Source organism: Phyllobates terribilis, unplaced genomic scaffold (assembly GCF_046119375.1).
Source record: "Phyllobates terribilis strain yellow unplaced genomic scaffold, ASM4611937v1 Scaffold_7__3_contigs__length_470593459, whole genome shotgun sequence".
Taxonomy (NCBI): Eukaryota; Metazoa; Chordata; class Amphibia; order Anura; family Dendrobatidae; genus Phyllobates; species Phyllobates terribilis.
In genome coordinates this window covers 252,588,419-252,601,583 of record NW_027362767.1, presented here as the reverse complement: position 1 = coordinate 252,601,583, position 13,165 = coordinate 252,588,419, and the positions used below count along the sequence as shown (strand labels likewise).

The 13,165-nt window shown below is 41.6% G+C and overlaps 1 protein-coding gene and 1 long non-coding RNA gene across 17 annotated transcripts in view; one reads left to right on the top strand and one right to left on the bottom strand.

Annotated features, from left to right (window-relative positions):
- The window catches only part of RALGPS1 (Ral GEF with PH domain and SH3 binding motif 1), a 540,676-nt gene extending 539,620 nt beyond the window's left edge, over window positions 1-1,056 (top strand). For all 15 annotated transcript variants that reach the window (XM_073640264.1, XM_073640270.1, XM_073640276.1 and 12 more), the window contains one exon: window positions 414-1,056. In XM_073640264.1, coding sequence (XP_073496365.1) covers window positions 414-443 — 30 coding nt within the window. In that variant the 3' untranslated portion in view covers window positions 444-1,056. The remainder of the gene's footprint in view (window positions 1-413) is intronic.
- The window catches only part of LOC141154402 (uncharacterized), a 699,373-nt gene that overhangs the window by 83,020 nt on the left and 603,188 nt on the right, over window positions 1-13,165 (bottom strand). The window lies entirely within an intron of this gene.

Genomic DNA, 13,165 nt, shown 5'->3' with positions numbered 1-13,165 from the left:
ATCAATGTGCTGAAAATGTGCCAGCTATATCAGTGGTGCTGCTGGGTGATATATATATATGATCTGATTTGTACATCCTCTTTTCCCTCCCTGCTAGTATCTCTAACACAGAAAGCAGGGTTCTGTCAGATCTATGTCAGATGCAGCAGCACAGCCAACTTTGTGTCGGAGTAACAGCTCTACAATGGCAAAATTCTAGAAACATTTTAATTGGGATGATGTAGAAAGTTTTATATGTAGGAAGTGAATTGACAATTGAAACTCAGTTCAAATGTTTTACATATCTTTAAATAATGGTCTTATATATTCATGTACCTTCATCTAGCCTTTATTGACTTCTTATAGCATACTGATATTATAATTCATCTATTTGCCTATCGAAGAACATGACTTCTTCTTGTTTCTTCCCGCAGGCCCCAACTAATCTCATGTCTTTTGAGTGAACTCGCCAGTCAGTTTCATGACAAAGAAAAAAAGTGCCAAATGAAGGCAGAACTCAGCCACCGAAGACACTACAAGCCACAAGTCTCTAGGGGAACAAGGACATTTGGACTCTCCTCTATTTATAAGTGAAAGTAAAAAGCAGACATTCTCCATGGAGGCGGGGGAGCCTTGCACATAGAAGACTATATGTGTTTTTTTTCTAACCTGGCTCTATTTAACACATTAGTCGCTGACTAATCTCGTGCTCATCTGGAGCCATGTATACACACCTTGGACTACAGGCCACCCTCCTTTTTTTGGCTACTGTTTTTTTTAACACTGATTTTTAAATTGAAGCGCTGCTGTGTGTGCCAGACATGGACCTAGTTTTATTAACCCATGTTGGGTTTTAAGCTCTTTCTCAAATCTTCAGTGTTACTATTACAACTTGTCCAACAGTGAACAACCGTTTTATAACTCCAGTGCAGCGAGCACTTACCTCTATGGCCGCCTCATACTTTTGTAAAAAAAAAAAAAAAAAGATAAAAACTACAAAAACAGTAAATTAACTTCCCATACAGGTGTCATCTGATCAATTCCCTGAACATGGATTTTGGCACAAAAAAATAATAATGATTTTAAAAGGAAAAGAAAAACTTCTTTATTTCGTTTTTGGTTTTAGAATGGGAAAGACTTTGCTGATGAATATTTCAGTTTTTATTTATTTACTATATTAGTATAAAATGAGTAGGGACTGATTGTACCCAATAGAAGGTGTGCAGTTCTTATTAAAGGTTCATGTTTTATTTATCAATATTTAAAGGGGAACACCGACTTAGTCACAGAGGCACAACTTTTTGGGTCTTGCTTCTAGAGACCTGCTGATGCTCTTTTTTTAACATGTCTTTTTTAACTTAAATTGAACCTTTAATTAATGATGTTTAGGAGGATTAGACTGTGTTCACGTTGCCGCCATCACAGCAAAAAAAAAAAATACAAAAAAGCATTGTCACTATTGTGTGTGAACGTAGCCTCATACAAAATGACTGCAGGGAATCGTAAATTTATGTACAAGTATTACATTTATGAAGTTGGGATTTAAAGGGCCTTAAAACAATACAATTCTGGGTAATGTACCTTGAAAGGAAAATCCTGTGTGAATCTATCACAGTATGTACATAACCCATTATCCGGTAAGGTCTGACAGACATGAGAATGCAGAGACAGAATAAACATGACGTGTTAGGACCTGGAAAGTCAGTATAATCCATAACAAAGACCAGTCCCTGAATGTATATCAATTCATGGATTTTCACTGCGTCATAAATTAAAAATGATGCTATTTTGCTAACAATATTTATTTTTAAAAGCTAAAATCTGATTTACAATGCTCGTAGGTGGACCTATGTGTTTTCATGGTTACTGATCCTGTAATCATACGTCCATTTGTCTTATTCTTTTTATGAAGCTACGAGTTCTATGTTAGGAAATATCTGAGGACATATAGAATATAACAGCAGACACAAAACAAGGGATGGAGTAGCCATGAACCACCAAATAGAATAAAAGCCATAATTTTATTAGAACCTGAAAAGGTTACATAACAATTAAAAAAGAGGTCTTTAGGATGAACAAGAAAGGGGGGCCCAGACATATAAAGTGTCGTCCATGGGAGTACAAACGTCATATATCAGACAACATATAGTGAACAAAATGCACATAAATGAGTAACGACGTTAATAAGCAAGTACATATCGTCTCAGGATCATAGATTGTGCACAGATGCAATAAACAAATGAAAAGAAAAAACTAATAAATGTCAGGGACAACAGCCGTCAGTCAGCATGCGTCGGTGAAAGATAGATGCAGATCTGCAGTGTGGGGCGTCCTGGGGTAAGTTCTGCACTGCGCTGCCGATCTGCATCTATTTCACTGACACATGCTGACTGACGGCTGCGTCTCTGTGCGCAGGTGCAATAAACAAATGAAAAGAAAAAACAAAGAAATGTCAATCTATGATACTGAGACGATATGTACTTACGGTACTTATTAACGTTGTTACTCACTTATGTGCATTTTGTTCACTACATGTTGCCTGATAGATGACATTTGTACTCCCATGGATGACACTTTACATGGCTGAGCCCCCTTTTTTTGTTCCTCCTAAAGACCTCCTTTTTAATCGTTATGTTATGTAACTGTTTTCCATGGTCTTAATAAAATTATGGCTTTTATTCTATTTGGTGGTTGATGGCTACTCCATCCCTTGTTTTGTGTTTGCATATTATAGGAGTACTCCACCCTCCCTACCTTTCTTTGTATTTTTGTGGGGGAACTGCTCTATTTCTATAGCTCCTAACCACATTTATCTATGATGTGCTATTTGAATATTTGGTTACATAATATAGCTGCAGAGTACAGAGTTATTGCAACCAGAAGGACACACAGTTCTGCCTAGTCCTAAAACGACAGGAGATTTTCAGTCAAGACTATTTGCAAAATTGCTTCATCTAAGATGTATTGGAACAATAAAAGAATGTTTGTGAATGTACATAGGGGTATTTTGGGTTATATAAATGACCTTATTACCATAGACTTTCTAGAGTGGCAGGGCACATCCGCAGCTAGCTGCTCCATTTAAGAGGGGATGGGAAACACAAGTCCCAGCAGGGGCCTCCACATTGGTCTTACAATTGTCACTTATCTGCTGGATAGGAAGTAATAAATAAAAGGGGATCATAACTTCCTCCACTCATGGATAAAGATAGTAGTAGGGAAATTGTACTGTAATTGATGGTGTTTGTACCAGAATTCTGGCCTAAGACACCTTCAAATGAAGCAGAAGTTTTGCACAACACAAAGTTGTGCAAAAATGTAGCTACTTTTGGCATTTTCACGTTTCAGGTTTGGGCAGCTATACCCAAACTGTTTGGGCTGTTGAGGCAGGACGGGGCACGTTCAACAAATTCATTAAAAGTGGCAGCATTCATCACACCAAAAACGGCAGCTCCAGACTGGATTAACTTTTCTGTTGAGGTGCGTCTTATTCTTACACACCCATCATTAAGACTAGTGTATGAAATGCCTGCCTTAATGAATCCGGGCCTAAATGTCCTTTTAAAGAGTCTAATATTTGTGTTGTCTGCCTGAAAATCACTATGATCCCATATACCTAAGGCTGAATTCAGACAGTCTGTATAACAACCACGATACTAGGACTAACCTGAAATAACAGTCTCATATATGCCTATATGGTTGTTAATTAGTGTGTGGAGTCCCAGCATTGAGGTCTATATATAACCCGAGAAACACAGACCCTTAGGTGGGGGTAAGGGAATCCCTAAAACTCACAAGCCACTGCATGCAGATCACTTGGTTGGATAGACTGTCTGCATGATGTCTGGGTCCATGTAAACATCATGTAGCGATATACTGTACACCCGTTCATCACCGGTCTACAAAGCTTACACAGACAACATAATTCAAAATTATCAAAATTACATTTCATGGAAGTGCAAAGAGATTCAGCTGATATCAGTAGGAACAATGTCAAAGGCTGGATTACCCTGGGAGCATTCAATTAAAAGGGATTATTTATGACGTAACAGAGGATGTTTTGTATTTTTATGAGAAAACTAGATGGTGGCCCGATTCTAACGCATCGGGTATTCTAGAATATGTATGCGGCGGACCGGGCGAAATCAGCAGCGTGGTGTTTAAATTTGGCGCCAAAATCACAGACTGGTCGCGGCCGGCGACCGCGACCAATCAGCAAAGCGGTATTTAAATTTGGCGCCAATCAGCGAACCGTGTTAGTGAGGATCGGAGAGCGGTGTTTAAATTTGGCGCCAATCAGCGAACCCTGTTAGTGAGGACCGGAGAGCGTGTTTAAATTTGGCGCCAAAATCGCTGATCGGCCTCTGGCCACGACCAATCAGCGAATCGTATTAGTGAGGACCGGGGAGCGGCGCTGCCTGTGCGGGTACTTCCCCTGCGAGCAGCCGGGAGATGACCGACTGCTCGCAGCAGAAGTATCCCGACAGGCGGCGCCACTCCCCGGTCCTCCCTTCACACTTGCCGCTGATCTCCTGACGGTAGCCGCAGGGAGGTCAGCGGCACCGCCGGTCGGGTTAGTTCTGCTGCAAGCAGCCGGGCTGCATCGCCGCTGACCTCCGTGCGGCAGATGAGCCGCTAACAGCCGCCATCTTTTTCTGAAATCCTGCGTCGCTGATTGGCCGCGGCCGGACCAATCAGCGACGCGGGATTTCCTGGACAGAAGGACAGACAGACGGGATAAGACGATTATATATATTAGATGTAAATGTGTAATTATCTATTTTGTAGCAGCTGAATCTGATATCACATGGTTTTCTCCTGTCCTCTTTTAGCATTGTATTGGACTCTTAATCAAGGTTTTATTTTTGTTTCCTACAGGCAAGTCTCTGTGAGAAAACGTCTTCTACTTTTATGTTTTTACATGAGACTATGAGCCTGTTTACACATAAGCTGCCATGAGACGCCCTTGGCCACTCTTCTCATTATGTCCTCCTAACCCTCTCTAAATTGTACTAGCCATCTGGAAAGAGGACATCAGCAGGGAGTGTAGGCTGAGATTCCAACCTACGGCAGGATTGTGAGTTGGCGACATTGAGGACATGAGGTCCTGGTCTATATCACATTCATCAAGAGCTCATACTATAGCTAGGCAATGAGGACAGGCATATGGTGGATTTGAAGGTCCCCCTTCCTCTGCTGTGGGCCGCACATCTGACCCCTTTTGCTTCAGGTCATAGAAATTGGCCCCTGAAAATGTCACACAAAAAATAATGATGCCATTTTTAAATAATAATACTTAGCTTTCATGTCGTGTCTGTTTAGCAAATATTCACAGAGACCATGGAATCAACTTTTTTTTTTTCACTTAGACAAACAGTAAAACTCAGAATACTATTATTCCTCCTGAAAATGTATGACATTGATGGAATTACTGACAAGATGGTAAAGAAGCTCATGGAAAAATTCCAAAAGTTTCCAGTCAGTGACTCCTAAGTATCATGTTATGACCATGACATAGCTGTAAAAAGTACCATTCCACTTGTCAATCAGCAAAGATAGGAGATGTAGAGGTAAAATGGAGTCAGAATAATTTTCTGAATAATCCAGGTGACTCATGTATTATGTGGTAGTATTTCTGGAATTAAAGACAATTTAGTCATGAAGCTTATATTAAGAATTGAGGTTTAGTTACTGGGAATTTACAGCTGTAGCAATAAGTAATTACCGGAAATGCCATACAATAGAAACTAGTAGTAAAGCAATGAGTGAAATATATTGTGTAAGTATAACTTTTCTCTTCCTGTACGAAAAGACCTGTGAATGTCCTTATCTAGCCAGCCTAAAAAAGTGTTTACTTGATTGAAGCACCCTTTAAGCCTGCCTATATGGTCAAATTAACATATGTCTAGGAGGAATAGCAGAGGGATGTACAATGTAGAGGTATTCTGAAATTGTTCAAGTGGACATTTGTATTCCCCATTAAATAACATGCCAGGCGAACGGACAAATCCTCTTCAGTGTGAGATATTTCCAGCAGAGCACCATGATTTGATTCAAGTATATAATGTTACAAATTGGATTGTGTGGTACAGTAACGAGCATGGAAAGTTTTCCTCAACTCACTGGATGTGTACACAATAGGGACGTTTGAGGATTGGTCCATTATCTGTGTCATACAGAAAATTGGATACATTATTTCCCCAAGCGCCCCCATACACAGACTAAAGTTGACGGATATCTGACAACAAACTAATGTATATGCATCTCCAGAAATCCAGCTTGTTGGATTTCCAGCAGACACTCTTTTTTATCTCTGAAAGATAAGCAAGCCCATAGTCAAGTGTCCAAGTATAGGGGAAGATAGCTGTCTGCTGAATGATCGTTCATCTGACAGGAGGGTTAATATTCCAGGGTTATTAGAGGGAATCATAAAAGATGCAGACTAAGGAGCCCCTGATTTCTTACAGTATGTGTTGCACTATTGTCTCTATTCCGTATGCAGATTACAAACATCCACAGGCAGCAATTCTGTTATTATACGGATTGGACGTTTTCCAGCTTATTTTATGGAAAGCACCAATAGGCTAAAGGTAGTACAAAAGCCTTAAAGCATCACAAAAGTTTCTGACTTATAGTGTGAAGAGTTTTCTGTATTAAAATATTGGGTATGTCATATTTATACAGGATTTTTCCTTTATCTGTGGGAGAAATCTAAAAGTGTGTCCATAATGGGACTGCAGGAGGAGAAAGCTTTGGGGGCAAGTAATTGTTGAGAAAATATCTTCTTTGGGATTCCCTCTCAACCCCACACATCCACAATCAGTATGCTCTCTTTAGGACAACCCCTTACCATTAATCAGAGCTGAGTGCCATTGCAAAGCCCCTTACTATCCCGAAGTGTGCAGTAGCCAGACCATTAGTCATCAGCTGACTGCCAGGAACTGCCCTGATCAGACCATCATTTTATATACGGTTATTTATGGGTTTACAGTTAAATATATATATTAGTTTGTGCCAAAATTCATGAATAAAAGATTAATACACTCTCAATGATGCCAGCAATGGCTGCCACCCTTGAAGGAGAACAGTATGTGGTGGCGGCCCTCTATATCATCGTTCAACATTATGTTAAACTTATTTTGTCATTACAGTATTTTCACCTTTAATGTTGCCATGACTGGTGCTCTATAGGGGGCCAATGTACAGCTCGCGCTCATTGCATGCCACTTGTAGGAATCGTGTGCTAGGATAGCAGTTTATCATGAGAACATACAAGACGTCGCCAGTTATTGCTCCATGTTGTGCTGTAATGTTCAGAGTTTTACAGCACGAGATTTACCTCCATCTCGTGAAGATTCCTCACTCACTTTCTAAAGATGCAAGTTGTAAAGTTGTTCATAAACTGTAAACAATAAATATTACTGGACGTGTCATATCTGCCTGGACTCCTAATATCAACCTGTCCGATACTTGTTTCCCCAAGGAGCAGATGTTGGGGTAGTGAAGTGACGAGAGGAGCTAAATGAGGTCAAGGTGACGGCGAAATATTTGTAACTGGGTCAGCTATTGTATGGACTATGGTTATGTGATCTCGGATATGAGCCAGTCTAATGACCTCTAATGAATTCTATGAAATGGGTGCAGCACAGGTTAAGTATTTGAGACTCGAAAGCGAAAAGGGGAGTGGTAAGCAGAGAAGGATGAGAGCAGAGGGATTTCATATTGACTTAAAGTGCCTACACTTGGTAAGTCTAGATCTACATAATTAGCAGCACAAAGCTTTAGTTAATTTTTATGCCACACTAGAAGTATTTGTGGCAACTTATCACAATTGTTTATTAACACTTTCAGGGTGAGATCTTGTGATCCTCAGCTCTTTTAAGAAGTGTCCTGTCTTCTGGGCATCCAAGGTTACAGCAAATGAGCCCAGTGACATTCAAGAATGTCATCAAAATTGAAGATCTCTACAAATCTATGAAGCAAATTGCAAAGCTAAACCTCCACTTTTATGCTCTGTCTTTATTGACAACTTCTCATAAAATCATTGGTGAGGTGAAGACCCCCTGCGCACACCACAATAATCAATGGTTTGAAAACTCAAGGCTGAGGAGCGGCTAAATATTTCCATCTCCTGAAACTTGCAGTCGCAAAGCCCATTTAGAGAAGCCGAACTGGTGAATGGGCATTAGTAGGAACGCTCTTTCCTGATTATTGGCTCATTGAAAAATGCCATAGATCACTCGATTAGCAATCAAAATATTAATTCGACGGGTGATCAAATTGTTTATGCCAGTGATGTGCTGCTGACAACATGATACTGAGAGAATGATCTTATTTAAGCCACATAACCTGGTCAGTAAATGAGTACCCATCGGTGTATGTATTCAGCTCGTCTAAATGGGCCTTTAATGTGGCTATTCACTTAACGAAGTTGTCTAGTACTTTATATTAACCCCCCAATGTATCCCCCCGGGGCCCCTAAGGATTTTTGTAATTAGCTTACGTTGCAGATCCTGCCTGTGAGCGGCGCTATCTTTGGCCGCTCACAGGCATCACGTGACCCCCCGCTGACGTCACGATAAGTGGGGTGTGACTCAGCGCTGGGGTCCACGTGGTGGCTGCTGGGTTGTGGGCGGGGTTAGCCCCCACATCACACCCGGCATCCACCATGCGCTTTCCCAATGAATGGGGAGAGGCAGAGCGCACGGTGGGTGCCGGGTGTGATGCGGGGGGGGGGGGGGAGAGTATCACCGCCCACAGCCTGGCATTCACCGTGGAACGCAGAAGTCAGAGACCCCCGGATGCTGCCAGCACTTGTCGTGACGTCAGCGGATGTCAGAGCCGGCTGCAGCCGGGGGTCACGTGATGCCTGTGAGCGGCCAGTGATAGCGCCGTTCACAGGCAGTATCTGCAACATACGCTAATTACAAAAAACCTTAGGGGCCCCGGGGGGATACACTGGGGGGGTAATATAAAGTACTGGACAACCCCTTTAAGATAACTGATGTCCAAACACTTGTGTAAGTGACAACTCCCTCGACCTACATGTTCAACTCATGTGTATGCTTCTTTCAATGTTTTAAGGGTCCGTTTACATCATACGTATCAAACTCTGGCCTGTGGGCCAAATCTGCCCGCAGTGTAGTTATTTTTGGCCCATTACACCAGAACCACCACCCCTATGTGGGCCATTATTCTGTATTGAGGACTATGTGAGACCTATTATTCTGTATGGACGACTATATGGGGCCCATTATTCTGTATGGAGGACTATGTGGGGCCATTATACTGTATACTGGTTGGCCCACGACTTTGTTGAAGTTTTTCATTTTGGCCCTCTGTGTGTTTAAGTTTGACAGCACTGGTTTATATGGACCAACTGTCAGCATGGTATGATTGCCGATCAGTAAATTTTTACAGATCGTTGGTCATTTACATGACCGTTTACATAGGTAGACCAATGTAAACGATGCACACTAATCTGTAATAGATTGCCCTGCTGCTCATAGGCTGCCATGGTTATTGGCCGTGCAAATAATTTTTACACAGGACAATGCACTGCCACGAACAATGATCTTTTGCGCTGTGCGAAAGATTATTTGACACAATGAATGAGTGTTTTGCTCACTCAGGTGATTGGCAGCCTGTTTACATGCAACATAATTTTATGATGACCATTTTTAGGAACGCTCCTTCATTATCTTTCACTGTAATGAACAGATTGCCTCCCTAAAGCTGCAATCTGCTGCCAGACTCCCTTTTATGTCCTGCTGAAAGAAAAGGACTGGGCATAGGTAGATAGCTATGATATACAGTGGCTTGCGATAGTATTCACTCCCAATTGACCACATCTTGGAATTTCATTTTTTTTAGGGTTTCATGAAAAGAACATGCCTATGTAAATAGAATATTCTTCTGTGCAGTGGCTTGTGAAACTTTTCTCCCCTTTGGCATTTTTCGTGTTTTGCTACCTCACAACCTGGAATTTCACTGGTGTTTTTGAGGGTTTGTCTCAGTTCATGTAAAGAACATGTCTGCAACTGTGAACATTTAGTATTATTTTTATTGTGAAGCAAACAAATAAGACAAAATAACTGAAAATAACTTCAGTGTGCATAACTATTCACCCCCATAAAGTTAGTACTTTGCAGAGCCTCTTTTTGCGTCAGTTACAACTGCAAGTCACTTTGGATAAGTCTCTGAGCTTTCCACTGGGATTTTTTCCCATTCCTCCAGGCAAAACTGCTCCAGCGCCCTCAAGATAGATGGTTTCCTTTAGTGAACAGCTATCTTCAAGTCTGACCACAGATTCTCAATTGGATTAAGGTCTGGTCTTTGATTAGGCCACTTCAAAACATTTACACGTTTCCCCTTAATCCACTTGAGTGTTGCTTTAGCAGTATACTTTGGGTCATTGTCTAGTTTGAAGGTGAATCTCCGTCCCAGTCTCAAGTCAATGACTGACTGAAACAGGTTTTGCTCAAGAATATCCCTGTATTTTGCACCATCCATCTTCCCCTCGACTCAAACCGTTTTCCCTGTCCTTGCTGCCGAAAAACATAGCACAGCATGATGCTGTCACCACCATGTTTCACTGGGAATGATGAACTTGGGGTGATGAGCTGTGTTGGTTTGGTGCCAGACATGAAGTTTACCTTAGTGGCCAAAAAGTTACATTTTGGTCTCATCTGACCACAGCACCTATCTCTATACATTTGGGGAGTCTCCCACGTGTCTTTTGGCAAACTCAAAATGTCCTTATAATTTTTGTACGTAAGTAAAGGTTTTTTCTGCCCACTCTTCCATAAAAGCCACCTCTATGGAGTGTACAGCTTATTGTGGTCGTATGGACAGATACTCCAGTCTCTGTTTTGAAACTCTGCAGCTCTTTCAGAATTACCTTTCATCTCTGTGCTGCCTCTCTGATTAATGCCCTCCTTGCCCGGGCTGAGAGTTTTGTTGGGTGGCCCTATCTTGGTAGGTTTGTTGTGGTACCATTTTCTTTTCATTTGGTGCATATGTATTCACTTATTTTTCATAAGTCATATGTTTAGTGAAAGGAAGTCCACCTGGTCTGTCAGTATAGGCACACTTTTTCTGAAAGACTACAGAGGCTGCAACACTCAATCAAGAGGCAACGCTAACTAAAAAACACCATGAAGACCAAGGAGATCTCCCAACAAGTCAGGGACAAAGTTGTTGAGAAGTAGCATTGGGTTCTAAAAAAAAATATCCCAATCTCTGAGGATCCCCCCGAGCACCATCAAATCCATTATCAAATGGAAAGAACTTGGCACCACAACTAACCTGCCAAGTGAGGGCCGCCCACCAAAACTTTCAGCCCGGGCAAGGAGGACATTAATCAGAGAGGCAGCACAGAGACCAACAGTAACCCTGAAGGAGCTGCAGAGTTCCCCTTTACTTACATACAAAAATTTGAGTTTGCCAAAAGACACGTGGGAGACTCCCCAAATATATGGAGATAGGTGCTGTGGTCAGATAAGGTCAGATGAGACCAAAATTTAACTTTTTGGCCACTAAAGTAAACGCTATGTCTGCGCCAAAACAACACGGCTCATCATCCCAAGAATACCACCCCCACAGTGAAATGTGGTGGCAACAAAAGGGCTGTGGGATGTTTTTCAGCAGCAGGCACAGGGAAAATGGTCCGAGTCGAGGGGAAGATGGATGATTCGAAATACAGGGATATTCTTGAGCAAAACCTGTTTCAGTCTGTCAGTGATTAGAGACTGGGACAGAGGTACACCTTCCAACATGACAAAGACCCAAAGCATAAATGCTAAATCAACACTCCAGTGGTTTAAGGGGAAATGTGTAAATGTTTTGGAGTGGCCTAGTCAAAGCCCAAACCTTAATTTAATTGAGAATCTGAGGTCAGACTTGAAGATTGCTGTTCACCAGAGGAAACCATCTAAGGAGCTGGACAATTTTGCGTTGAGCAATGGGCAAAAATCCCAGTGGCAAGATGTGGAAAACTCAGAGACTTATCCAAAGTAACTTGCAGCTGTAATTGCAGCCAAAGGAGGCTCTACAAAAGTACTGACTTTATGGGGGTGAATACTTATGCACATTATACACATTTTCAGTTATTTTGTCCTTTTTGCTGTTTTCGTCACAGTAAAAAGAAAGCCAAATGTTCACAGTTGTAGGCATGTTCCTTACCTGGGTGTGGTGGGGTGAATACTTTCGCAAGCCACTGTACATGTCTTAGGCTATGTGCACACTGTATGTTTTTTGGTGCACTTTTCCTTGCGGAAATGGGACAAAAACGCTAGGGAATCCTTGTGCCAGCTAATGCAATGACAATCCTGAAGTGCTGTGCACATTATCAGGAATTTTCCTATCGCTATTGCGTGTCAATTCTTTGTGCGTTTTTGCAGCGTATTTCACCCACTGACTTCAATTGAATCAGTCAAATCCGCAGCAAAAACACAGGTATAAAAATACACTGTGTGCAGAATTATTAGGCAAATGAGTATTTTGATCACATGATACTTTTTATACATGTTGTCCTACTCCAAGCTGCATAGGCTTGAGAGCCAACTACCAATTAAGTAAATCTGGTGATGTGCATCTCTGTAATGAGGAGGGGTGTTGACTAATGACATCAACACCCTATATAAGGTGTGCTTAATTATTAGGCAACTTCCTTTCCTTTGGCAAAATGGGTCAGAAGAGAGATTTGACAGGCTCTGAAAAGTACAAAATTGTGAGATGTCTTGCAGAGGGATGCAGCAGTCTTGAAATTTCCAAACTTTTGAAGCGTGATCACCGAACAATCAATCGTTTCATGGCAAATAGCCAACAGGGTCGCAAGAAGCGTGTTGGCCAACAAAGGCGCAAAATAACTGCCCATGAATTGAGGAAAATCAAGCGTGAAGCTGCCAAGATGCCATTCGCCACCAGTTTTCCCTCATTTCAGAGCTGGAACGTTACTGGAGTATCAAAAAGCACAAGGTGTGCGATACTCAGGGACATGGCCAAGGTAAGGAAGGCTGAAAAACAACCACCTTTTAACAAGAAACATAAGATAAAACGTCAAGAATGGGCCAAGAAATATCTTAAGACTGATTTTTCAAAGGATTTATGGACTGATGAAAGGAGAGTGACTCTTGATGGGCCAGAGGCTGGATCAGTAAAGGGCAGAGAGCTCCATTCCGACTCA